The 27440-nt window shown below is 43.6% G+C and overlaps 1 protein-coding gene across 2 annotated transcripts in view; it reads right to left on the reverse strand.

Annotated features, from left to right (window-relative positions):
• CGNL1 (cingulin like 1) overlaps positions 1–27440 on the reverse strand; it is a 158180-nt gene that overhangs the window by 81059 nt on the left and 49681 nt on the right. For both annotated transcript variants that reach the window (XM_033437006.2, XM_004274664.3), the window contains exons 2-8: positions 19550–21149; positions 18655–18749; positions 16629–16734; positions 13975–14076; positions 13296–13444; positions 11129–11264; positions 512–724 (exon numbers count right to left, since the gene is read on the reverse strand). In XM_033437006.2, coding sequence (XP_033292897.1) covers positions 512–724; positions 11129–11264; positions 13296–13444; positions 13975–14076; positions 16629–16734; positions 18655–18749; positions 19550–21133 — 2385 coding nt within the window. In that variant the 5' untranslated portion in view covers positions 21134–21149. The remainder of the gene's footprint in view (positions 1–511; positions 725–11128; positions 11265–13295; positions 13445–13974; positions 14077–16628; positions 16735–18654; positions 18750–19549; positions 21150–27440) is intronic.

A 27440-nucleotide genomic window follows, 5' to 3' on the forward strand; every position in this document is an offset into this window, starting at 1 on the left:
GGCCCGCACCAAAGACCTCAACATAATTTAGAATCTATCTGCAGGAGCCAAGAATTCAATTAAGAGAAAAATTATCTTGCAAGGGTTTGGGCAATTCAGCCCATTAACCCTCTTGTAACTCTGCTGAGAAAAGAACCTGAATTGTCTAACAAAAGGCTTCACAAGTCGGAAGGAACAGGCGGGGGCAGGGGTGAAGGATTCCAGAAATCTGGGTCCCGTCTGCAACCCTACCCCATTAGCAAAGTCACGCAGTGCCCTAGGCCAGCGACCTTTAGGAACCCTGGAGGGGTTCACTCCTGGGCTTTCTAAACCTCACTGCATGCAAGAGCTTCTAAGCAGGGTCCTTAACAATTTTTAAGTTTACAAACTTAAAACGGTGACCAACAGAACTGCTGAGTTTATTGTCTGTGAACAAGGTCTGGATCAATCATCGGATGAAACTGAGTTTCACCCTGTCACGAAAAGGCAGGCAAGCAACGGACACCCCCTCCGCACTCTGGCCGGGACCCACCTTGGTGGCCTCCTCTACGCTCTCCCGCAGGGCCCGCAGCTCGGCGTCGTACTGCTCCTTCAGCCTGTCCATCTCCTGGTCGTGACTGGAAACCTCTTCTTTCAGGGCTCCCTTCAGGGCGGTGAGTTCGCGCTCCCGCTTTCTCAAGAGGTCTTCCTGCTCCTCTTTGGCGATGAGTAGATGCTGAAGGTCCTGCTTTGCCTGCAGAAGCTCCTGGAGGGAGGAAACGCGGGCGGGGAGGTGAGGATGCGAGCCACCCTGCACCTCCCCCTCGGTCACCGGCACACACGGCCCTACCCTTCCTTGCTTGTCCTCCGCACTCTCTCCTCCCGTACACTACACGCTGCTTTAGCCCCTCTCCTCCTCTCCCCTTCCCTTCCTCAGCGTCCACCATCCCCCTCGATTCGACTATCTTAGCTTTTCTGAGATTTAATTTGAGGGAGAAAAGGGAAACTGATTTCATTTTCGATGCTCTGAGGGGCCAGGTCTGCTTTTCCCATCTCACGTCACTTCGGTGCGATGGTCTGTAGCCCTTGCTGGCGGCCTTCAGGAGCCGTTGCTTCGTGGGGGGAATGCTGACTTGCTGGCCTCGCTTCCTTCACCCCCAGAAGCCCGCGTGTACTCAAACCCTTAAGCCACACCCGAGTCCTCGGGATGCCCCTGCCCCATGCTGAGCAGGCACGATATTCACACGTTCTCTGCCTTCACTGCCTCCTAACCTCACTGTTCATGAGCAAAGTCACAAGACTGGGGCAGCAAGTTCCGCGATAAATCGCATCACCTAAACACAAGGGTGTCCTGCCAAGGCTGGGCATTCCCTTCAGGTCACCATCTCTAGTCAGACCTGCTCAGCTCCCCTCAAGCTGAGGCTCACCCTCCCCGGCGGACACCCCTACTTTGTACTCAGCCAGGACTTGGGCTTGACCACCCAGCTCCTCTCTGGACGCCAGGGTTCCTCCCCACCCAAAGCCACTTCACAGACAACAAGCTTTCTCCCCTGCCACCCTGCTCCAAGTCTCTACTCATCAGCTGTCTTTTTTTTCTGTCATTTTGCTCCTTTCTGTTTCCTTGAATGCATGTCCTTTTCATCAGGGCACAAGGATCCTGAGTCAAGGGCAAAAACAAACAAACAAAAAAACAAGGTTTTCCACCAAACTTTTTTTTTTTTTTTTTTTTTTTTTGGTAGTACGCAGGCCTCTCACTGTTGTGGCCCTCCTGTTGCGGAGCACAGGCTCCGGACGTGCAGGCTCAGCGGCCATGGCTCACGGGCCCAGCCGCTCTGCGGCATGTGGGATCCTCCCGGACCGGGGCACGAACCCGTGTCCCCTGCATCAGCAGGCGGACTCTCAACCACTGCGCCACCAGGGAAGCCCTCCACCAAACTTTTGAAAGTATAATTTCTGTTCACTGCCTCTACTCCTTGACCACCCTGTCACTCCTTACTCTCTTGCAAATGGCTTTTGTTCCTAGTCTGCTAAGCCTGTCCCCTCCAAGGTTGTACTGACCTCTTAATCTCCACATCCAATGGCCTTTTCTCAGTCCTCACTTTTCTCAATCCCTCTTTGATCCTCTTCACCTCTCCCCTTAGAATTCTCTTCTGCCTTGCAGTTCAAAGACACTGCATGCTCCTGTTTTCTTCCCTCAGGCCACTTTTTCTGAGACAATCTTTTCTGGTTTTTCTCTCCCTCTTATTAAAAAGCTAAAATGATCCCCAAGAATGTGCCTTTGCATTCTTCATTCTTTTTTGGCAAGCTCATCTAGGTTTTTTTTTCCCCTCAATTTTAAATTCTATATAAATAACCCCCCAAACCTTTACCTCCAACCCTTATCTGAGTCCAGACCTGCGAGACTCATCCATCTGGATGTCCCTTGGGCACCTACGATTCCGGAGGCTTATGTTTCTCAGTGCTTTTTTTTTTTTTTTTTGGTTTTTTTTTTTTGCGGTACACGGGCCTCTCACTGTTGTGGCCCCTCCCGTCGCGGAGCACAGGCTCCGGACGCGCAGGCTCAGCGGCCACGGCTCACGGGCCCAGCCGCTCCACGGCATGTGGGATCCTCCCGGACCAGGGCACGAACCCGTGTCCCCTGCATCGGCAGGCTGACTCTCAACCACTGCGCCACCAGGGAAGCCCTCTCAATGAATTTTTCAAGTCCCTTCCTCTCCTCTTCTTTGGAACGGCAGTGCCTGCTCAGGAGCCTGGCAGCGACTTTGATCTCTCTCGTCCTTGTCCCTCACAACCAAAAAGTTAGTTCTGTAACATCTTAGACCCTTTCCCTCACCTCTCTGGTTGAGGCTCTCATCAACTCCAGCCCAGGTGGTTTGCAAGAGCTGCCCAACGGCTCCCAAGCTCCAGTTTCTCACCTGTAGCCTCTATGCCATCACCCACACAGCATCCTGTCTGGGATGCCCTTCGTCCCTCTCGGTCCCATGTCTCTCTGCCTTTCAGAAAACCTCTCAAGACTGTATGACCTCCTCCAAGAAGTCTTCCTTGAATCCCCTTCGTGAATACCCACCGCACTTAGGCTGTGCTTCTCATAGCACTTAATACTTTTACCATGCAGTCCTTGTATCTAGATTTTATTTTCCTATCTCTCTTGCTAGATTATCAGCTCCTTGAAAAAAGGACATAGATCTGATTTATATTTCTGATGCATGGATCAATGATATTGGGAGTGGGCCTGTTCTGGACATAAATAAATTAACATGGGCAGTACAGCAGGAGTCTGGAGATGTCAGAATTCTAAACTCGTCTATTCTTTCACTGGCAGCTTCTAAGTAAATACGCATCCTGTCCTCTTGGAGCTCCTGGCAAACTGAAGGCATGGTTGCCACCTGGGACCCGAGGCCTCAGAGATGATACACTACTTTCCATTTAAGAAGTGGGTCACTGATGAGCGGATGAAACTACCTGTAACAAGTTAAGAATAACTGACAATGGAATCTCTTTCCTTTACTCTAGGCATGCACATCCATTAAACCAGGGGAGCCTCTGCAATCCCAGGACAGAGCTGCATTGCACAGACTAAGAATTAGTCCTTCAAGAATCTAGCCAGCAAGCACTAAGAAGCTTAGAAGAAACTTCCAGAGACTCGTCTAGGCAACTAGAGCAACTCTGGCTCTTCCAAAGCACCAAACACAGAACACATAAGTAAATTTTATGAAAATATACCCCCGTCCTGATATTTGTCAAAGGAGATGCCCTGTGCTTCCCACTGTCCAGTCCCTCCTTAGGGATATTAGAAACACCCGCAAACCCCCCCCCCCATCACTGTTGCTATTGGTTATCTCTCTAGGCCTTCCCGGAGCCTCCTGCCAGCTTCTTCACAATTGCCCTTGCGAGCCTACCCCCGTTTCCTGCTCTTATTTTCACACATTTCTCAATTGTTTTAACAATAAGTCAGTTCCTCTTCCCACACTTATCTTTTCCAGGATATATCTGTGTTTTGTGTTGCCTTTTGTGTACTGCCACCAATGCATGTCAAGAACCTGTTTTTATGGTCCATTCTACACCAACATGCTGTTATCTGTGTCTGGGGCTGTTGCTTAAGTGGACTCTGTTGCACAAATCCAATCAGATTATACCTCACCGTATCACTGAGTAGCACTTGAAGCTTTCCAGGGTAGAGACCGAAAGGGACGGGAGATTTCAAAAACTTCACTTCATCACCTCGGTGGCTTCACTGCCAATTATATCAAGCCAAAGAAGTGAGAGAAAACATATAAAATACACGTGAACGTCTATTAGAGATGCACATGCCTCTCTGTAGACTCCAATCAAAGCAAACAAAGGAAAACTCTGGGCACTCAGAATCAGTACTTTCAAAACCTATACACATCCAGGCTAGCTGCACACATGAAAGTACAAGAGATACAGACCTAGTATGGATGTGTATTTGGGGGTGGGTACAGGGTAGGCTAAAAAAATTGACTGTGTTTGGTACTTACTACATAATAAGAATTACGCTAAGCATTTCTAACAATCATAGGAGAGGGCGTCCCTGGTGGCGCAGTGGTTGAGAGTCCGCCTGCCGATGCAGGGGACACGGGTTCGTGCCCCAGTCCGGGAAGATCCCACATGCTGCAGAGCAGCTGGGCCTGTGAGCCATGGCCGCTGAGCCTGTGCGTCGGGAGCCTGTGCTCCGCAACGGGAGAGGCCACAACAGTGAGAGGCCCGCGTACCGGGGGAAAAAAAAAAAATCATAGGAGATGAATATTATTATTTAAAAAACAAAAAACTGGAGCTCCGAGACGCTAAGATGCCTAAGATCACGCAGTTTGTAAGTGGTAGAGCGAAGACTGGGACCCAGATTGGATACCAATGCCCGTTCTCTTCACTACACAGCCTCTGCAGGCCTGATGACAAAACTACACACTCAAGAAAGTCTGAGGAGCGGGCAGTTACTCAGTCTCTCAGATGCAAATGAACGGTGTATTGAGTTCTGCTCAAGTGCTTGTAAGGAGGTCCACCTTTTTAAACAGGAGCAAAGAAACCTGCCCAGAACCTGAAAAGACAAGAAGGAAAGTTGAGAAGAAAAGGAAGCATGCTCTGGGCCCCAGCTGTTACTAGCAGCAGCCAGTGGCTGTCCTGACAGCAGGGGCACCAAAAGACACAGACCAGAATGTCCCGAGTAGCAGCTCATCTGCCCACAGAAAGTTTCACTTCACACACCACCTACTCACAGGTATTCCATGTCAAAATGAGAAAACAAAACTGATCTAGACTCTCTTTTGCATAAAAGCTTCCCAGAAGTTCTACAGAGTCCCTATCTCTGGCCCACACTCATTGAAAGGAAAAGTAAAGGTCTTTTATCAAAACTATAGCTGCCAAAGAATTATTTTTTTCCCCAGAAGGATGGCCTAAAAAGTGTAACACAGTTGATGAGAAACATGATTTTTTCTGTTGCTTCTTTAGTAAAATGTGTATAATGTTCAGTAACATCACAACACAATAAGCTTATAATTATTCTAGAGATGTCATTTCTGAGCACAGCCTATCCCGAGACCAATAGGATTTTAAAACCAGAATAGTTTACTGATCTAAGTACTTGTATCTTGGTAAATGTCAGGGATAAAACACCACGAGATTCTGTTGGCCCATCTGTCAACACTACAGGCTCCCATCAAAGACAATCTTTGGTAATTAGAAAAACCCACCATCATGAGGCTTAGAGAGATGTCGCATGTTTACCCATCACTCCAAGAACAGAGGGAAACGTATTTATGGACAAAGAAGTGACTGAAAACTTGACCTATAATTATTTTTGTATATTGAGTTAAAAAAGAAATTCGGAACCATCAGTTGTTTAACTAAGAAATAACAGTCATCCTATTCTTGGTCAATTATTTGGCTTCTCCTAAAAACACAGGATATTTTCTACTATTTCTTCCTTTTTTCCTTCCTTCTTTCTTTTTTTTTTAATGATTTTATTCTCTCTTAACGTTACTTTACTGACTCCATATAGGGGCCCAATGTTATTGAACAGAATGTGAAGTATTAAAAGATATTTCATGAGAAATCTTATGCATTATGCAGGCCTCACAAAATTTAGGGCCTTCAAGCTTTTGCAAACATTAAAAAGCAGAAGTGTTTAATGTTCATTGTGTTTAAGAGTCTGTTCTAAGCCAAGTGCCATGGAAAACTTGGCTACAACTATAATCTGTTATCAGATTCCCCCAGGCCACTTTTTATTAAGATATGAAGAATAAACTGAAAGTGACGAGGAGATGGGGTTTATTTTATTAGTGATATAGAAACCACAGATCGTTTTTTAAATGTTGCTGACACGTCAAAGCAAACTGATAAAAAGAGTGAGGACAATTTTCCAGAGGGAGAGAAACCCACTTTGGAATAGAGAAGCTAATTGTGTCCTAACTTTTCTTGCCAAAAGGCAGCAATAGATGATATAGCTTCCATTACAGGAAAGAGGCAAATAACCAGAAAACCGGCAACACCAGGAACATTTTTAAGAAAAGATGTACGCTGTTTCCCTTTCCTGAGTCTCTCATTATTAGCCTCTGCCTGAAAACACATCACCAAAGCTGAAGCTCATATCCCAGTTACCACTATAAGTCAAAAAGCTAGTTATGTTCAGTTAATATATGCTCACTATACTGTGTTCAAAGAGGCAAAGAAGCTACAGTTCATTTCAGAATTATTCCCTTTTTTTTTTTTAGTGGTGGCATTTTAAAAATAATTTATCTTTTTTTTTTTTCTTTTCTCCTTTGGCCACACTGCACAGCATGTGGGATCTTAGTTCCCTGACTAGGGATCGAACCTGTGCCCCTTGCATTGGAAGCACAGAGTCTTAACCTCTGGACTACCAGGGAAGTCCCTAAAATTAATTTAAATATTGAAATTTATTTATTCATTTGCTCTGTTGCCTGGCACTATGCTAGGCATGAAATGTGGGAAGAAGCAAAGATGATATGCTCTTCAATGAGCTGGCTAGTAAAAGAAATAGCAAATCAGAGCAAGCTCAAATGCACTAAAACAGAGAATCTAAAAGGACAGAAAATACCTGGGGAAAGGACAACTAACAATTTTAGGTTTTAGTTACCAGGAAAATTCAGAACTTAAGAGACTTCCTGATAGTTAAGATAATATCTTTCCCTTTTAGAATCAGTGAGGTGTCCACACAAGGAATCATAGACTATGGGAAAGTCTTACCTTCTATTTAAATGTTTCTGAAGTTACTTTTTTTTTTTTTTCCGGTACGTGGGCCTCTCACTGTTGTGGCCTCTCCCGTTGCGGAGCACAGGCTCCGGACGCACAGGCTCAGCGGCCATGGCTCACGGGCCCAGCCGCTCCGCGGCATGTGGGATCCTCCCGGACCGGGGCACGAACCCGTGTCCCCCGCATCGGCAGGCAGACTCTCAACCACTGCACCACCAGGGAAGCCCTGAAGCTACATTTTTATCAAAAGTCATAACCTGTTCAGTGACATTTCTCTCCTTAGGAAATTTTTCTAAAGAAGTAAAAGGATACATATAAAAAATTCAACATATTTTCTCATAATTTAAAAAAAAAAGAAACAACTTAAATATTGGAGGATGGTTAAGCATATTGTGGGGTATCTTCTTAAAAATGAAATATGAAGACTATAAAGTATCATAAAGAAAAATATTTCTGACATATTAACTTTTAAAAGCAGGTATCAAAACTGTAGACACACTATATTTGTTCCTACATTATAGATGAAATCTGTCAATGAATAGGGAAACAAATAAAAATGTAGGAAAAAAGGGCTTCCCTGGTGGCGCAGTGGTTGAGAGTCCGCCTGCCGATGCAGGGGACACGGGTTCGTGCCCTGGTCCGGGAAGATCCCACATGCCACGGAGCGGCTGGACCCGTGAGCCATGGCCGCTGAGCCTGCGCATCCAGGACCTGTGCTCCGCAACAGGAGAGGCCACGGCAGTGAGCGGCCCGCGTACCGCAAAAAAAAAAAAAAAAAAAAAATGTAGGAAAAAAACATTTGTTAAGGTATTAGGAAAATATGTGCATTTCCGCCCCCCCCCAATTTTTTTTTAAATCTTTATTGAATTTGTTACAATATTGCTTCTGTTTTATGTTCTGGTTTTTTGCCCGAAAGGCATGGGGGATCTTAGCTCCCCGACCAGGGATCGAACCTGCACCCCCTGCTTTGGAAGGTGAAGTCTTAACCACTGGACCACCAGGGAAGCCGCTCACCCCCCATTTTAAAATTTCATCTTATGTGATTTTCTTAACACTTCAGTGATAGATACACGTGTCTTCAAAGCCCCATCCTAATGTACCTTGTCTTGGTAACCCTGAGCCCTGAGAAGAAGACAGAGCCAGGAGAAGCAGAAGATTACCACAACTGCAGTGGTTTTTAAGGAATCTTTGGATGAAAAGAAATACCAGGTGGTAAGGAGCAGGCCTGAGGCTTTCTCAGGAGAAAGTGGTCTCAACAGAGACAAAGAGATAGTCACATGGGAGGGGAGAGAAAATGACCCCCTCCTGCCCACGTGAAAATGAATTCATGAGAAGGCCTCTGCCCTGCGGCCACAAACTCTCCACTCTCCTCTCCACTCCTGCCAAGTCCAGGGGAAGAGAGATGCTAAATCCTAAAGATCAGGAACAACAATGCCTCCAGGGCAAGGACTTCAAAAGTAAACATGGAAGAGGGTGAGAAAAAACAATGATTAGGGGTAAGACAGGAATAAAGACACAGACCTACTAGAGAATGGACTTGAGGATATGGGGAGGGGGAAGGGTAAGCTGTGACAAAGCGCGAGAGAGGCATGGACATATATACACTACCAAATGTAAGGTAGATAGCTAGTGGGAAGCAGCCACATAGCACAGGGAGATCAGGTCGGTGCTCTGTGACCACCTAGAGGGGTGGGATAGGGAGGGTGGAAGGGAGGAAGACGCAAGAGAGAAGAGATATGGGAACATATGTATATGTATAACTGATTCACTTTGTTATAAAGCAGAAAACTAACACACCACTGTAAAGCAATTATACCCCAAGAAAGATGTAAAAATAAAATAAATAAAATTAAATAAAATTTAAAAAACAATGGACAGCTGAGACAGAGGAAGCTACAAGGAATTACGAGACAGCAGCTTTTAACCCCAAGAAAAGGACCAAGATGAGATCCAAGCCCTTAGGGGAAAAGCAGTAGAGAGTGAAAGTTAAATACTAACAAGTTACCTTTATTTTCTCATGGGTTTTGTGTTTGTTTGTTCTGGCTTTGTTCTAAATTGTGTATCATTTACTTGTTGGGCTGTTCCTACAAACCAAAGCTTTTATAAGCTAGCTAAACTGAACTAAACTTCAAAACTAAGCCAAAGACACAGGTGATGCTAAAGTTATAGCAAAGATTCACTTTGTTATACAGCAGAAACTAACACAACATTGTAAAGCAATTATACTCCAATAAAGATGTTAAGAAAAAAAAGCTATAGCAAATATCAAAATATCTACACAGCACAGCTCTTCTTCTGATCCTCAATTAGATTCATTCCCCAGAAAAAAATGTAGACGTTCAAAACCTATTCTTACTCTCTAATCATTTCACACATGTGTATCTAACACCTCAACAGGATGGTAATCTAATTCAGAGAAGAGATAATAATTGTCTCTGAAAAAAACCGTAATAATTAACAAATGGAAGCAGAAGAAGGAATCAACCTTATTCACTGACTCACAGATTGATAATATCAATAGGGGATAGACTGATATGGGCAGAATCCAGATTGGCGGCCTGTGTATAGAGCAAGTAGATTCATTCATTTACTCACTCACTCACTCACTCATTCAAAATGCATCCATCCAGCTGTCCACCAAATATTTCCTGAGCGCTATATGTCCTAGCCACTGGAATAACTGCTGAGGATATAGTGCTAAGCCAACCATCACCAACTCTGCCCTCTTGGAACTTACAGTCTTATGGGGCCTTTAAACAAATAAAAACTTAACCTGTGATAAGTGGTGTATGGGCATTAATATAATACTAATGTCTTTTAAATGTTTTTTCATAATAGCATTACTTACAAAGTATCTTTGCTCAAAATTTAATTGGTGTTTAGATCTAAACTCAAATTTACTAGAAACACAGGGGAGGGTGGATCAAGTTAATGGACACCATAAGGAAACAATTAGAAAATCCAGAATGTGGAGCATTTGTCTGGGCTCTTCACAAGTGGGATGGGAGGGCTTCCCTGGTGGCGCAATGGTTGAGAGTCCGCCTGCCAATGCAGGGGACACAGGTTCGTGCCCCGGTCCGGGAGGATCCCACATACCGCGGAGCGGCTGGGCCCATGAGCCATGGCCGCTGAGCCTGCGCGTTCGGAGCCTGTGCTCCGCAACGGGAGAGGCCACCGCAGTGAGAGGCCTGCGTACCGCAAAAACAAACAAACAAACAAAAAAAACAAACAGAAGTGGGATGGGAGAAAAAGAGCAAGGAGTAGGGGATGCAGGGACAACAGAAGCTATACTAAGAAAAGTGAACTCTGAGAGAGAGAATAATGAAAGCAGTGTGGGATTCCTGACTGGATTCTGGCTTGGGGGAAAAACAACTAGCAAATACTCTTGAGGGACAGCTGGCAAATGATGAATACAGACCAAATATTGTATATAATACAACATAGGAATTAACTTTGCAGATGTGATAATAGTATTGTGGTTATAAGAAAATTCCCTAATTATTCAAATGCATGCTGAAAAATTTAGGGGTGAGACGTGGTTTTATCTATAAATTACTCTGAAATGGTTCAGCAAAGATGAATAGATATAAAGCAACGATACTCCAATGAAAATTAACTTAAAAAAAAGATGAATAGATAGATGAATGAAAAAAAAAGAAAAATGAATGGATGGAGAGAAGAAAAAAGTGGAGTAAATAGGGCAACATGTTGATAACTGTTGGATTTGGACTGGGACTCTACGGCAGTTAACACATTATTCTATTTTTCTGTACAGCTGAAAATTTTCCTAAGACAAACTATTGCATATGATGCTCTCACAGAAGGGAACACAGGGACAGGCAGAACAAACACACAACAGAGCATGGCTCCCAGTTCCCCCACCCATCCCATACTGTCCGGGCAGACGGGGCCTCTCTTGTCACCTGACCCCAGCCCCGCTTACCTCAATCAGAGCCCCCTTCTCCCTGTCCTCGGATTGTTTGGCACTGTCCAATTCATCATGCATTTCTGAGAGCTGGTCCTGGAGATCCCTGATCTCAGTCTGGTGCTGTTCTCGTTCCATCTTCACCTGGAACAGCCTGGCAGGAAAGGAAGCCCATGAGAGAGTTTCTCCTGGCCTCTGCTTATTTTCATCCAGTCTGCTTTCAGAGCTTCAGTTCATCAAGCAGTCACCTAAATCCCCAAGGAGCCTCCCATTTTCTGTTCTGCACTGAACAGAAAATCACAAACCAGAAAGGCACCGGTAAGAACTCATGTCTACAGTCTAATTTGCCCAACAAGAAGACAAGTGAGAACTCAAACCAATGTAATGGGAAAGGTTATACAGTGACATTTCCTCCCCAGAAGGAGATCACGGGGTACTAGAATTTGGACATAGAAGATAAGGAATCAGGAAAAAGAGCACAACTTTTATGATAAATGTTTTCATTAAAGCCACCCCACTCCCTACCAGCCTACTCCACCCCATCCCCAGTACTCTAGACCAGGAGAGTTAGCAAATTATGGCCCATGAGCCAATCTGGCCCACTGCCTGCTTTTGTAAATAAAGTTTTCCTGGAACACAGCCATGCTCATTCATTTATGTATTGTTTATGGTCATTTGCACAATACAATGGTAGAATTGAACAGTTCCAACAAAGACCATATGGCCCATAAACCCTAAAGCATTTACTATCTGACAGAAAAAGTTTGCCAACCTCTGCTCTAAATGGAGCTCACAACTATTCTACCTTTTATCTTGTAAAGTCTTTACTGCACTCTAAATTTTGATTTTTTTCTTACCAACCTCTTTTCTGAAATTAACCTCTAAGAATGTTTCAAAAGCAAACACTACACCATCAAAATGGCAAAGGTAATCAAATGCTTTTATGATATAGTGTCCTGTTTTTCTTGAATTTCCCTCTAGATTTCACTCCTGCTTAACCTCTCAAGGCTTCTGTCATGGCCAGTGGGCTTCACGGCACCATCCATTTTCACACCTTCGTTTCAAATCCTCTTGTCACAGATTTTAACACAACATGATGGCAGGGCCATCTTGGGCTTGTCTTTCCTTCTCTGAAGACCCAAAAGAAGTACATAAGCACTGGTCACAAAATTGGTCAGCACTGGGCTTCCCTGGTGGCGCAGTGGTTGGGAGTCCGCCTGCCGATGCAGGGGACGTGGGTTCGTGCCCCGGTCTGGGAGGATCCCGCGTGCCGCGGAGCGGCTGGGCCCGTGAGCCATGGCCGCTGAGCCTGCGCATCCGGAGCCTGTGCTCCGCAGCGGGAGAGGCCGTAGCAGTGAGAGGCCCGCGTACCGCAAAAAAAAAAAAAAAAATTGGTCAGCACCATCCAGGACAAAATTCAGAACGTGGGAGACTGTGTAGGTCATGTGACACATGCTTTTTAGAGGCTGGACCCAGGCTCTTTGAGATCTGTCCTTAGATATCACCTCTCGGCATTCCTTGCTTCTCACTTGACTGCTCTGAGATCTACTCTAAGGGCTGAAACTTTACAAATATCCTTTGAGGTACACAAAGAATTTTTAAATTATTAAATTCATTCTGTTTACCAGTCTACACGTCACCAGTTTTATAATTTTATAAGAATAAGAGGGAGAAAAGGAAGGGTCAGTAGCCCTATAATTTTATAAGAATAAGAGGGAGAAAAGGAAGGGTCAGCAGCCCTATAAAGATCTGGAAGGTTGGGCAGAATTAAACGGACAGAAAGGATCTGGCTTGGGCTTCCGTGGTGGCGCAGTGGTTAAGAATCCACCTGCCAATGCAGGGGACACGGGTTCGAGCCCTGGTCCAACAAGATCACACACGCCTCGGAGCAAATAAGCCCATGCACCATAACTACTGAACCTGAGCTCTAGAGCCTGCGAGCCACAACTACTGAAGCCCGCACACCTAGAGCCCATGCTCCACAACAAGAGAAGCCACCGCAATGAGAAGCCCGCGCACCGCAACAAAGAGTAGCCCCCGCTCGCCGCAACTAGAGAAAGCCCGCGTGCAGCAATGAAGACCCAATCCAGCCAAAAATTAATTAATTGATTAACTTAAACAAAAAGTGTCTGGCTCCATTGGTGCAGGAAACCAGGAAGGGCACAGGCTCTGGGCCAGAACTTACTCCTCCAGGTGTCTCCGGAGCTCCCCTTCACTTCCCTCCAGCCGCCGCTGCAGCTCGGCATTCTCTTCTACCTTGCTTTCATGTTGACTTTGGAGTGCTTCTAAGTTTGCTTTCACTCTGTCTCTCTCTTCTTTGATGTTCTGCTGATTCTAATAAGAATATGTGATGTTAAAGTACCTCCACCGTACATTAATGTCATCCCACGGAAGCCTCCTTCTAATCTCTGATGGACTCCATGTCTCTGCACTTAGATTATTAAACAACTTGATGGAACTATGTAAAGGCATGGGAGTTCGCAACTAGAAAGAACACTAAACACTTAATGAATTGTAATACTTCTAAAAGAGAAACACAAACACAGCTAAATCACATTCTGCTCTTTCTATTACTTAGTCCAGATGTTTTATATACATTTAGTTTCCAATATGCCTGTCTGAATCCAACAGCATTTCTATTACTCTGTCAAAGCCAACATTCTCTATGTCCTTTGGTTACTTAAAAAAAAAGTTCTTTGGGCAGCAGGAACTAAATATACAGGAATTTGCTCAGCGATGGGAAGAATGTTTCTTTTGGGGAAAAACTTTGTTTTTCACTTCACTTGGGCAACCCAAGGTACTTAAAATATTCTTTATCAATCAAGACGGAACAGAATAAAATAGCATCAAGAAAAATCAGATACCTTGACTTCTAGTTGAAGCTGTCTCTGAAGTTCAGCCACTTCTGTGGTCAACTTGTTTTTCTGTTCCAAGAGATCTTTGACTTCAGATGAAGAATTAGAAGCCTACGATTAATTGCAAAAATATCCTAAGTTAAGTGTTCAAGATGCTTTATTTTTTTCTTGCATGAACATTAACAACAGGATGACACTCTCAAAAGGATTCGGCTAAAATCCTACAGCAAAGTGGTTAGAAAACTCCAACTAAAAGGGAGGGGAAAAGGTAAAAGCAGAAATCAAAACCAGAAAAGGCAGTGTCTTGGCTCTCATGCACCTGAATCCAGGTTCCAAGTTCATGAATGCATGAACTTAGAAGGAGGTACTTCCTCATCTACTCCTATGAAGCAGACCAGAAACCAACAGTCAACAGAAACACAGCACTTCCAATCTTCTTAGGCAAAATGAGAACAATCTATCTTAGAAATGTAAATCTAACCCAAGGAGGGAAATTGTAGATTGTTCTTTCCCAAACAAAAACTGCCTGCTTCGTGGCTTTCCAATGTGCTCTTAGCCCATTAAGGGAGAGGGTTCTCTTGCACGAAATCATTTAACTGACACCAAAATATAAAACTCCAAAACCTTTACCAGCAGATAATCAGATTCATAAAGTGAGAGAGAAGGGGAGTGGAAAAATGTGGGCAATTAAGCAGTCACGGCACTGTGATCACAGCCACAAGTCTAAGAACCTAAGTTCATCGTCTCATTATCTCTGGCTTGATTAAGAAGAAGCAGCTGCTTAACTGGTCTCCCGTCCTCTAATCTTACCTCTCTCCAAAAACTACAAAGAAATGAATTTTTATAAATACGACACTCCTCATTGCTGTTTAAAGTCTATCAGGGGAAGCCTATCACCTTGGGCCTGAAATGAAAATTGACGTGATCTACAAGGTCCTGCCTACCTGGTGCGTGGTCCCCATATCCTAGCTCTCTTCTCCAGCTACACTAAATTACCTCTAGTCCCCTAAACACGGGAAGCACACGCCTCTTCATATTTTATGTTTTTTGTTCTGTTCCCTCTACCTAGAACGCCCTGCTTCCCCTCTCTGGGAGAATTCTATGATCTTTTGAGACATCACTAGTGTTATCGACTCCAGAAGGGCTACCCCAACTTCCCCAGTTTAGGCTGGATACCCTAGTATGGAACCACAATGACAATCTTAACATCAAGACCAAAGGATGCATTCTCCAGGAGAATATGCAGGTTAATGCAAAGCAACAGCAATGGTGATGATTTGGATTGAAGACATTTAGCAAAAAAATCCTAACCCAATTTAAAAAACTGTGTAGAGTTCCTGAAACCTGCCTATAAGCAAGGTGTATAATTTAAAGGTTCCCCAGTGGGAACTATGTGTGTGTGCATACATAAAAATATTTTATATATTTATAATATCAATACATAATATATAATAAAATACATCTCTATAAAGATACCTAATAAAATATGTTTATATATTTTAAATATTATTCCTACGGATAAATTGAAAAATGTTTTTATTTGATGCCAGAGCAGGAGTCATGGGTTAACTGAGTGTAAGGGGAATACGGAACAGTAGAGAAAAAAGGGTAGTTGATGCCTATAAATATCCTTTATTCATATGTTTCCAAAGTTAAAAAAGAATAAATAGACCAACTCTCTGTTACCTGCCTCTGGGTATCTTCTTTCTTTCCAGTGCAGAATTCCCCCCAGAAGGGAAAAGGAAAGATGCCCAAGCAAGAAATGCGGCATTCAAGGTGGCATAGAATTGAGGGACAAGATTTTAGTCGTCCCTCTTAAATGCTGCTTCCTTTCATGGCACAAGGTATGTCTACCATATAGTACACGTTCATCAAATAGGGGATGAGTCCTCCTTTAAAAAAAAATCTCCAAGTCCTAACTAAAATTCAGTACAATAAATGCAACAGGCAGTTTTTTTAAAAAGAATTTAGCCCCACTCTACTCCTTCCTTTCCCTTCGGCCCGTGCTAGTCAGCCCACCAGTCTCTCTTCTGTATTCTCTAGTTTGATTCTCTTATTTCTTATTCTCTGAAGTTTGAGAACCTGGGTCCAAGCCCGTTCATACTTTTCAAACCTGCCTACGATAGCACTAGGGTTCTCCATCCCATGCTTCATTTCATTCATCCTATTCTTCTTTGCCCTTTCTAAATTTTACCACCTATTGTTTCATCCTGTTATATTTTATAGATTTTTTAAAAATAAAATTTCTTAAAAACTTTCTAAAAAAAAATAATAATAAAGAAGGGTTTCCCTGGTGGCGCAGTAGTTGAGAGTCCGCCTGCCGATGCAGGGGACGCAGGTTCGTGCCCCGGTCCGGGGGGATCCCACGTGCCGCAGGGCGGCTGCGCCCGTGAGCCGTGGCCGCTGGGCCTGCGCGTCCGGAACCTGGGCTCCGCAACGGGAGAGGCCACAGTAGTGAGAGGCCCGCGTACCGCAAAAAACTTTCTAGAAAAAAGGCAGGGTGCAAATTAGCAATATTTAAAACATGCTGTTCCACCTTCGGTACTGCTTACTACTCAGGAGACTTCCCACTAACTGTAACCAAAGGTACAGACTGAAGAAAGCCATTTGTTTGCCAGGTTCCATGTGAAATGCCCGCTACAAAATACAAAGCTTCGCCTTACTTGACTATTTCCTTGTGTGCTCCCTGCTGCTCGAGACTTCAAAGTTTGGATCTTCTCAAAGACCAGGTTGACCTTCCTCTTAGTAGCATCATCATTATCGGTGCTTCTGGAAAAAAACACAATGAGGGCACAACCGTTGGCCTCAGACTCTTTTATGTGCCACGACACACAAACAGCAAGCCCTTTAAGAAGATAAATCACAAGAGGCGTGAATTAATTAAGGCTGCAGACACAACCAGTGTGAGGGGAGCAGGATAGATGGTGTATTTTTCTCCAAATTGTTCAATGTTACCACCCGATTTGGGAGAGGGGTTCCCATTTCCAAACATGTGAAAGAGACACAAGCACATTCTACATAAGCTTGGAGATAACATCCAATAAAAATTTAGTCATTTGTTGCTTGCCTGATTCAAATGACATATATTCACTCCAACAAGGAATCTCTCCTGTATGTGTGTCACGCTAGGAATGATCCACTGTGATCTTAACTTGTTTTAGCCTTTGTTTAAAAAAATAATCCCCCAAGCCAAGGTTGTTAACACAGCTGCCCTTTGTCTAGACTTTCATAGGTAATGGTCAGATCAAGTTCTATTAAGGACTACCTTCCATCACACATACCTGGCACTTAGGGAAAAAAAAATTTTTTAAACGGAGGGGGATCTCTCCCCTTATTTTCTTTCTTTTTTTTAAAATTTATTTTATTTATTTATTTATTTTTGGCTGCGTTGGATCTTTGTTGCTGCGCACGGGCTTTCTCTAGCTGCAGTGAGCGGGGGCTCCTCTTCGTTTTGGAGCGCCGGCTTCTCATTGCGGTGGCTTCTCTTGTTGCGAAACACGAGCTCTTAGGCGCACAGGCTTCAGTAGTTATGGCACATGGGCTCAGTAGTTGTGGCTCACGGGCTCTAGAGCGCAGGCTCAGTAGTTGTGGGGCACGGGCTTAGTTGCTCCGCAGCATGTGGGATCTTCCCGGACCAGGACTCGAACCCGTGTCCCCTGCATTGGCAGGAGGATTCTTAACCACTGGCGCCACCAGGAAGCGCAGGGAAAAAAATTTTTAAGTAAGTTTCCTTAAAAAGGTGCCTCCCACTAAAGTCTGTCCCACCAGTCTCTCAATAAATCATGGGCCAAAAAAATAAAAGACTGTAGAGAAAGAACTTTAAATGTTAGTTCTCCTACCTTAATCTTCTCATGGTAAAACCCTTCACAGAAAGACACTAATAAAAGTTCTTAGCTAGAAGAATCTCTTTACTTTTTCTTTTTTCAGAAGAGCCCCCTATCTTATATTTTGAATGATTCTGTCAGCTCTATATTACTGACAGAAAATTGTAAGGCACAATATAAAACTGTGAAGTGTTCTGATACCAATGAGTATTTGCCAAGTGACTTTCAGTCATGTAGACTATAAAGCTTTTCTTCTTTTTAATCATATCTGATGAGAGAACTGAAACAGAAACTTCAAATTCCTGGCCTAGAATTCCAGCTCAGTTGGTATCTAAGTAAGGACTGAAAACCAGATTATTCAAACTCATCCCCCCAGATAAGTAAGTGGAAAGCACTGCTTTTAAATGACTCATACATGCTTTAAAAATAATGGAAGCAGGGGCTCCTGGCCAACGTCAACTCTGGGGAGGGGAGGAGGTGTTTTCATTTGTAACTTCTAATAAGGGACGACTGATTACCCATGTGTGCATACAAACTCAAGGCGACAACACTCAGTTTAAAACTGAATAGTAGACACTCCTCCTATCTTTGAATTTGTTTCTGAAACAGTAAACAATCATTTTTAAAACATATTCATTTTTAACTTTTAAAGTAGGATGTTCTTCCCCACACTTCCTTCCCCTGCTCTTCACCCTCCTCCACCCAAGACTTAAATGCTGTTATGACAACTCCAGCCATGGAGTCTGCACCCCGAAATGGCTCACACAGGGCAGGAAGGGAGGGTAAAACACAAGGTCTCAGAAAAGAAAATTAAGACGCCCACCAGGAAGGACAATACTTTGTTCCTTGAAGGAAAATCACTAACCCTTCTTTGAGGTAATTGTAAAGTATCTGCTTGGCCGTCTCCTCATTGGTTTGCTGAGTGAGTTCTTGCTGGCCTTTTAACAGATCCGGTGTGGCCTGGAACACAATGTTTGTTATTAGATCACAGGATGCTGCTTCCAAGAAGAAGGCAAAACCCCACAGCAGAAGCTTCCAAACACATTCCTGCTTCCCAGAAAGGATTCCTCGGGTAAGGATGCTCATTACAACTGGTTCCACCACTTAGTAGCTTGGGCAAGTTACTTAACTTTTTCTCACCTCAATTTTCTCGCCTGTAAATAGAAGTTAATAGTACCTACCTTCATAGGGTTGGTGCGATCCTATGATACATAACAAAGAGTGCCTGGCACTTACCAACCTTAGTATCATTTTTATCATTATCATTATTTTTTTACTGTTACTGTTACCACCAAAACACTAACTGGACCACATAAATAAATTCCATCACTTCAGGATAAACCTAAATTAGGATTAACCTAATTTCTCAGGACAGAAATTAATCCAGTCACTCAATGTCATGAGGAAAATTAATACCTCTAAATAAACCTAAGTACGGAGCCTCTTGTTTTGGAAACAAATTCTGCATATACTTTCGGATTTTACACATACACGAAAAGAAAAATCGAGCCTCTCTATAGTGTTTGACAAGTTACTTTACAAACAAGAACACAACAGGAATCTAGTGGTACTTCAATTTACTTAGAAAACCAAGCGATTAGCAGCAGGTCATAACCTACTGCTAGGGGGAAAACTCTAAAAAAATATTACTGATTCAAGATGGTGCAATTACTGACTCAGGATGGAAGATATGTATTCCTCCAGCCAGGATGTATTGATAGACCACTGAGAAGGAACAAAAAGACTCCCACCAGTATTACCTGAGTATTTGAGGTGGAAGTAAATGTCTTCACAGAAATCCTCTTGGTACCTGAGTCCGGGGAAGTTGCTAGCGCCCGATTCTGTAACATCAGCGTAGCGGTGGCTGTTTTGATTTCCTCCCCCTTCTTAGTCTGTGCCGGGAGGGAGGATGTGCGCCCAGTCGGACTTTCCTGACCCCCTTTGTTTTCTGGAACTTTCCCATCTTTGTTCTGCGGGGGCGGCCTGGGCTGGGCTCCCTGCAGCCTGGCGAAGGCGCGCCCTCCGCCCTGCCTCCCCCCGTGCTCCTGCGCCTGTGCCCTCTGCGGGCACACCTGCGACGGCCGCAGCAGGTGTTCGCTGGACTTGCCCAGGTTTCTGCTGAATTCGGTCAGGTACTCCGAGTTCCCTTGGAGACCGAAAGGAAATGCACTATCCACGCTTCGGGACCTTTTCCTGTCTTCTGGGTTGATCCTGTTTCGCTTCCCAGACCTGCCTCTTCTCTGCAGCCCAGGTTTTTGGTCAAATTTTTCAATTAACTGATCCACGCCAGGAATCGACCCCGTATCAATATCCCGTCCAGTTCCGGGCAAGAAGGGGATATACCTTCTGTTCTCATGACGATTGACATTGTCGGCATGGATGGCACATTCTTGGTCATCGAGTAAAAATCTGTACAAAGAGTTGGCCGAAGTGGGAGTTGTGGACGATGAGGATGACCTCCGGGACCGGGCTCCGTCCAGCACGGGCCCGGCTGAGTCCTGGCGCCGGAACGGAAGCACGTCGGGCCTGGTTTTCTTGGCTTCCGGGTGCGTGTGCGCGCTGTGGGTGGGTAGGGGCCTCCCGCTAGGGGCAAGGGCCTCCTCCGCCAGCCCCTCCTTGCTGCAGCTCTGAACATTCACGCACACCGAGGTCTGCTTCTTGGGGTCATCGATGACCACGGAGCTGCACAGTCGAATGGCCGTCACACTGGATCTGGCCGGGTCTTCCGAGGGGGTTCTGGGCGGCTGGGAATGGCTAGGTTTGGACGAGCAAGTCCAAGCCTTCTTATTGTTGGCCCCTTCTTCTGCGAAAGCTTTTACCCAATTACTCGCAGGAGGCTGGTGATTTTGTAAGTTCAACTCGTTCTTTTCGGGATCATAGGGCTGTAAAAGCTCTGGATGCCTCTGGAAGTTCAGCACGGGGGACGGCTTCATCGCTTCCCCTGTGTGATCTAGAACGCCATTCTTGCCCTCAAAGAGAGAGGGCTGTTTCAGGTTTCTTACCGGGCCAGGTGGGGCATATGGGTTTTCGGGCAGCTGCAGTTCTTCTGCACTGTTCTCCTCAAGCACAGATCCATTGCTGGAATGGAGAGGCAGGTTACTTGTCACTGGAGACAGAAATGATGGCCCATTTTCAGAAAAAGACGTGCCTGCCAGACACCGCTCTGTGTTATTGAGGACTATGTAGGGGTGGCCATCGATCCCCTGGACCCGAATACTGACACCGTAGGAGCCTGCCTTAGCGGGCTGGGAATTCCTTGATTTTTTGGTTTCATCACTTGCGAGTCTCAGATGCACACCGTATTCCTGCTGCACGTGTTGATATTCACCGAAATACAGCTCCATGGCTCACTGTTGTTCACTACCAGGGAAAACTGGGGTAAAAAGAGGACATTAAGTTAAAATTGTATCTGTTTAAATGAAGATTATGAGCGAAGACTTCAAAGTTCAGGGAAAACCAAACACTTTAAAGAGCAAGGACACTTCAGAACCAAATGCTCGTCCAAACAGGCCTTTCTGGATGCCTGTGGGCCCACGTGACCGTGGTGCTTGTCAACACTGAGCTTGAACCCTGGCCTTAGGGTAGATGGCTGGCCAAATGACCTGATGCCTTTGGTAGAGCTTAATTATTCTGTTTCTAGCTGACGGGCTGTGCTGGTTGCCATGTTTTCTCCTTAGCTCATTTCCTCACACTTTATGCTATTTATTTTTAACCAATAGGATGTTCCAGTATACCAGCATTTGAGAACAAGGTACTTTTCCAAGAAACTAATTAAGAGCTAAGGCGTTCTGATGCTCACCATTTTTCTTTGTTTCTAAACTCTTAATTTTCTTGTCAAAACCCTTTCAAGCTTCTTTATGCACAACACTGCTTTGAAATCTTTATCATTATTTATTTGGCTACGGTGTTTAAAACATTTTTACTTTAAGGAAGCAGTTGTTTGTGAGACTGACAATGAGAGTAAGTGATTAAAAATAGTTTTCAATTTTTTTTTTAACCAAAAATTTCAAGTTGGGACTTCCCTGGTGGCGCAGTGGTTAAGAATCCACCTGCCAAGGCAGGGGACACGGGTTCGATCCCTGGTCAGGGAAGATCCCACATGCCGTGGAGTAACTAAGACCGGGCACCACAACTACTGAGTCTGTGCTCTAGAGCCCGCGAGCCACAACTACTGAGCCCACCCGCCACAACTACTGAAGCCCGCACGCCTAGAGCCCGTGCTCCGCAACAAAAGAAGCCACCGCAGTGAGAAGCACGTGCACCGCAATGAACAGGAGCCCACGCTCATCGCAACTAGAGAAAGCCGCGCTGCAACTAAGACTCAACACAGACAAAAATAAATAAATTTTTTTAAAAATTGAAAAAAAATCATTAAAAAAAAAAACAGTTCAAGTCACATAAGGACCTGAAAAATTTTATGAAAAACCTGAAGGCTCGGGGCTGTTTATTTTGTGATGGGTCCTAATACCAAGAATCACTGCCTTCACCCGTTCTGGTGTGTGGCCACCCTGTCAGAGATTGCATACATATCACCAAGCAGGCTGTCCAGGCCACCCCACACTCCGAGGTTCTCTCAGCAGAAATTCACTTCTGTCACTGTGAAAAGCTCCAATAGCCACAGAGATGCAGGAAGAACAGAAACAACTGGTCACAGAAAACAGCTGTCTCATTTCTTTCACTCTTAGCAGACTTCTTGAGTTTCCCTTCTATTCTGGAGTCAATCTGGTAGCATATTTTCCAAGAAAATCATCTATTTGATCCACATTTTCAGATTTATTTGCACAGAATTTTGCAACGTACACATCATTTCATCTCCTCTATTTCTATTTCTCATTATCTAGTTTTATCTGTGCTTTCTTCACCTATTTCTTGGTTATGCAGGTAAAATATGTCCACATATGTTTTTAAATTGTTGTTCCCCTAAAGAACTAGCTCTTAGATTTATCTTTTAAAATTTTCTAATTTACCGAGGTCTAGTTTGATCATTATTATTTCCTTCTGCTTCCCTTTATTCTGTTTCCAATTTCTTTTTTTTTGAATTTAAAAAAAATTTTTTATACGGCAGTTTCTTATTAGTTATCTATTTTATACATATTAGTGTATATATGTCAATCCCAATCTCCCAGTTCATCCCACCACCCCCTACACACACTTTCCCCCTTGGTGTCCATACGTTTTTTTCTACATCTGTGTCTCTATTTCTGCCTTGCAAACCGGTTCATCCATACCTTTTTCTAGATTCCACATATATGTGTTAATATACTATATTTGTTTTTCTCTTTCTGACTTACTTCACTTGGTATGACAGTCTGTAGGTCCATCCATGTCATGTTTCCAATTTCTTGCATGCTTCATTTGTTTATTTTCATTCTTTTATTACAGTCCATAAATTGTGATATGTGACTGTCAGTTAGGAATTGCGTTAGTTCCTAACATACAGACCCAAAATAGCAATTTAAGAGTTAGGGTATTTTTCCCCCAGAGATAGGAAGTCCAGAGCTGGAATGGAAGCCAGGATATTTTTGAGGAACACCTCTTTTATCTTTCTACTCATCTACTTTTAGCATGTAATAGACACCTTATGATTACAAGATAGCTGATCCAGCATCACATATACCAGATGGGGCAACCTTCTTTTTAAGGAGATTTCTTGGAAGCCCCACCCACCAATAATCCCTTGCATCTTATTGGTGAGAACTTAATCTTATGGCCGCCCCCACCTACAAGAAAGGGTTGGGAAATAATGGGTTTTTTTGAGCTGGTCATTGACACTCAAAATCAATGTTCTGTTGGTAAAAAGAGAGAAGAGAATGGACATTGGGAAGGCAGCCAGTAGTTTCCACCACAGAAATGTTTCTATTATTATTTTCTAGATAGTTTCAATTTGTGGTTTTGATTTCTTTGACTCAAGAGTTGTTTTTGAGAAAGTTTTTGCATATCCGGTATGTTTGCTATGCTGTTTTGGCTTGGAGGGTCTTTATTTCTGTATGTTGTTAATTTCTATTTGCATTGTATTATGCTCAGAAAATGAAGTCACAGGAATTCCCTGGCGGTCCAGTGGTTAGGACTCTGCACTTTCACTGCTGAGGGCATGGGTTCAATCCCTGGTCAGGGAACTAAGATCCCGCAAGCTGCGTGGTGCGGCCCAAAAAAAAGAGAGAGAAAGAAAGAAATGAAGTCACTGTTATTTCTTTCTTTTTCAATGTATTGAGGTTTCTGTTGTGGGCAAATATACAGATAATTTTTGTCCATGTTTAATGGGTGCTGGATGTAGTTTCTGCTTTAAGGGATGGCATTCAAAATACATCCATTAATATGCCCTTACCGATTATTTAGTTCAGTTATAGCACATTCTCACTTATTTTGTCTAATTTGTCTTGGGCCTTCCTGGATACATTCATCTCCTACTACTAGCTTGGTGCTATCAGTTTGCTTGGTGACTATTCTTTTAAATGTAAATCATGTTAGACATCATCACCTCCCATTTTACAGATAGGAACAACTCGGAGAGATAGTCATCTGCAATATTCATCATCTCACGGATTCCAGTGACTGATTTCATCATGTCTACTTTCACTTGCATCAGCATTATACTAACATTTTAAAATAATTTAACTTTTAATCAGAATAAAACAAGATAAGATGAAAACCTGTACTCTCCAGCTTCCCATCCCCAATCCTGATCACATGCCTCAGAGGAAACCAACTGCAAATTGCAGCTGTTTCTTGTAGTACTTACCTCCATGCTGCTGAGTGATATGCCGAGCTGCAATTTATCATTTTTACCTGTGGTACATGACACACACATACATATGAATTTCTCATTCTGCTAGCTTCCCAAGAATAAAATCAAGAGCCAGCTGTGTTTACATTATTGTGAATATATAAATACTGTTCACTGAAGTGCTAGACTGTAGACTCTGGCCATCTTTCCTCTCTTCCGTAACTTTAACTTTTCTAGAGGCAGTAACTGCTATTTTTAGCTTGTCTTGCTTTCTATATACCTACCCTTAAATCTCTTCATCAGCTATATGACATCTGTTAGACGCTTACCAGTATTAATTTCCAGATGATCAAAATATCAGGTAATCCGGTGGTCTTTTCCCATGGTGACCTCCCTTGCAAACTTCCACCCTCCAGCCCTATATTAGGGTCTGGTTGCTCTCTTCCCTTTGTGCTATATTGTTTCCCCAAGTTTGGTGTCTTCCTCTTTCTTAATATACCCAATTGATCTGAGGGAACATGGGTCCAATAACTTTTAAAGAAAAGGTCCGAGGGAGAAAAATTTTGAGTCCTTGTATTTTGAAAAATGTCTTCATTCTACGCTTACTTTTGAATGATAGTCTAGCTGTATTTAGCATCCAGGTTAGAAGTAACTTTCCCTCAGAATTTAAAGTATTACTCTGTTATCTTCTAACTTCCAGGGATGCTATTAAGAATTCTGGTGCTATTATGACATCCTGTCCTCTGTGTACGCCCTGTTTATTTTTCTCTGAAAGTTTTTAGGACCTTTTCCTTGTCCTTGGTGTTCTGAAATTTCACAATGACATTTCCCAGTGAGGATTTTATTAAATTGGCCACCTTTATAAAACATGAGCACTTAATATATTCCTTCAATTTGGAAATTCCCTTTAGTTCTATGAAATGTCCTTGTATTACTTCTGTGATAATGTTTAGAAAACCATTTTATTTTGTTCTTGGTGTTTGCATCTAACATATTAGTAATGTTGAATCTTCTAGACTGAATTTCAATTTTTCATATTTCTCTTCTCATCTACTCTTCAACTCCATTGTTTTTGTTCTAATTTTTGAGAGATACTTGAGTTTTAAAAATTTGAGGATGTATTTAATTTTTAATTTCCACTTCTCCTTTATTCTTCTCTAATTGTTTTTCTTTTTAAGTTCTATTTTGGACGTGAAAACAGCTTCTCTATCTGAGGATATTATACTATAACTTTTTTTCAGAAAAATGCAATTTCTCTGCTGTCCGCAACATCTCCATCTTCCGCAAGGTTTCTCTTTTCTGGTTTGTTTGGGTCCCTGTCTTTCATGTTGAAAACCTTCCTAATATGACTTGGATCTTTGGCTGCCTGATCCTATTTAAGAGGGAAGTAGTAAAAGCAGATTGGAGGCTCTGTATCTATGGAAAGGAGTTATTAGCTGGTAAGCTTCAAGTTATGTGGGGCGAAGAGTGCCAAGCTTTCCACTGAGGGACCCGCACATTTCAGTGTCTGGGAGCATTCTTCTCTAGAGCTGTTTGATTTCCCAAGAAAAGAATCCTCCAATCCACTACTGAGGCTGCTGTGGGGCTGGCTGCTGGTCTACGGGACAGGGCAGGGGAGGAGAAGGGAGGTCGCAACGCAAATTCAGTCCATGTTTTCAGTCACCCACACCTGCTTCCAACATCATTCCAGTTCCGATTCCCCAGAGAAGAAAACCCCAGTCTGCTGCTGGGGTGGGGAGGGGGCAGGGGTAGGTAGGTGTCCAGATATCCAGGGCACAGAGGAGACGCTGGAGGTCTAACTGCTCCAGTTCTCAAGGCACCTAAATAATTCCCTAGAAGTTGGCCCCTCACCCTGACTTTCATGGTAACTGATGCCTTCCCACTTCTGAGCTGCTCAGCAGCTCTGCAGGAAAATCACCTCACTTGTATACTGCAAGCACCTCAGGTTGAAGCATCTCTCACCCCACTAATTACCACTATATCTGCTTCAGCGCTCTCCTCCGCTAAGTCTCCACTGCCGTTCTTTGTCTTTGGAGATTTAATTTTTATTCCTTTACTGTCTTCTGAGTGGGATTTTTGAAAAGGAGATACCTAGTTTCTCTAGTTGGACGAGACTAATAATATTTATAAAACACTTCAATCCTAGAACAAGAACAGCAAACGTGCCTTAGACGAAACAACATATAAAGGCCTTCAAGACCACAACGTCCGGGTGTCTCTTGAGCCCTCGTTTGCAAGCAGCACTGGCATGTTTTATTCTGCATCTCCAGCAGAGTCCGTACGCATTAAAATTTATAACAAATACCTTTTTTTTTTTGCAGTACGCGGACCTCTCACTGTTGTGGCCTCTCCCGTTGGGGAGCACAGGCTCCGGACGCACAGGCTCAGCGGCCATGGCTCACGGGCCCAGCCGCTCCGCGGCATGTGGGATCTTCCCGGACTGCGGCACGAACCCATCTCCCCTGCATCGGCAGGCGGACTCTCAACCACTGCGCCACCAGGGAAGCCCACAGATATCATTTTTAACAGAAGAGCGTCTGTACAAATTTATTCACTGTGATGCTTTTTTTTAAAATGATATTTAGTAAATGAGGTCATTTTACTCACCCATAATCTCTTACACTGACGCTGACTTTTCTATGAAAATATTTCTCCTAATATTTATTAATAAAATTCTTCTCTAGGGTTTTATAGTCCTTTTCATTAGTTGCTGCTACTACAGTCAACACTAATTACATTTCAATCATTCAGTAAGGCCACCTTGGTTTATTACATTCTTAGCTCCCTGTTTGCAAATTAATCCACATATGTGAATTTCATGAAATGTCCACAGTTTACATTTCCTTGACAACAAACCTCAATCCAGTATTTTCACAGAATGACATTTCTCAGCTGAGCACTGGTGTCATAAGCAAATGTGGGTTTCC

Source organism: Orcinus orca, chromosome 2 (genome assembly GCF_937001465.1).
Source record: "Orcinus orca chromosome 2, mOrcOrc1.1, whole genome shotgun sequence".
Taxonomy (NCBI): domain Eukaryota; kingdom Metazoa; phylum Chordata; class Mammalia; order Artiodactyla; family Delphinidae; genus Orcinus; species Orcinus orca.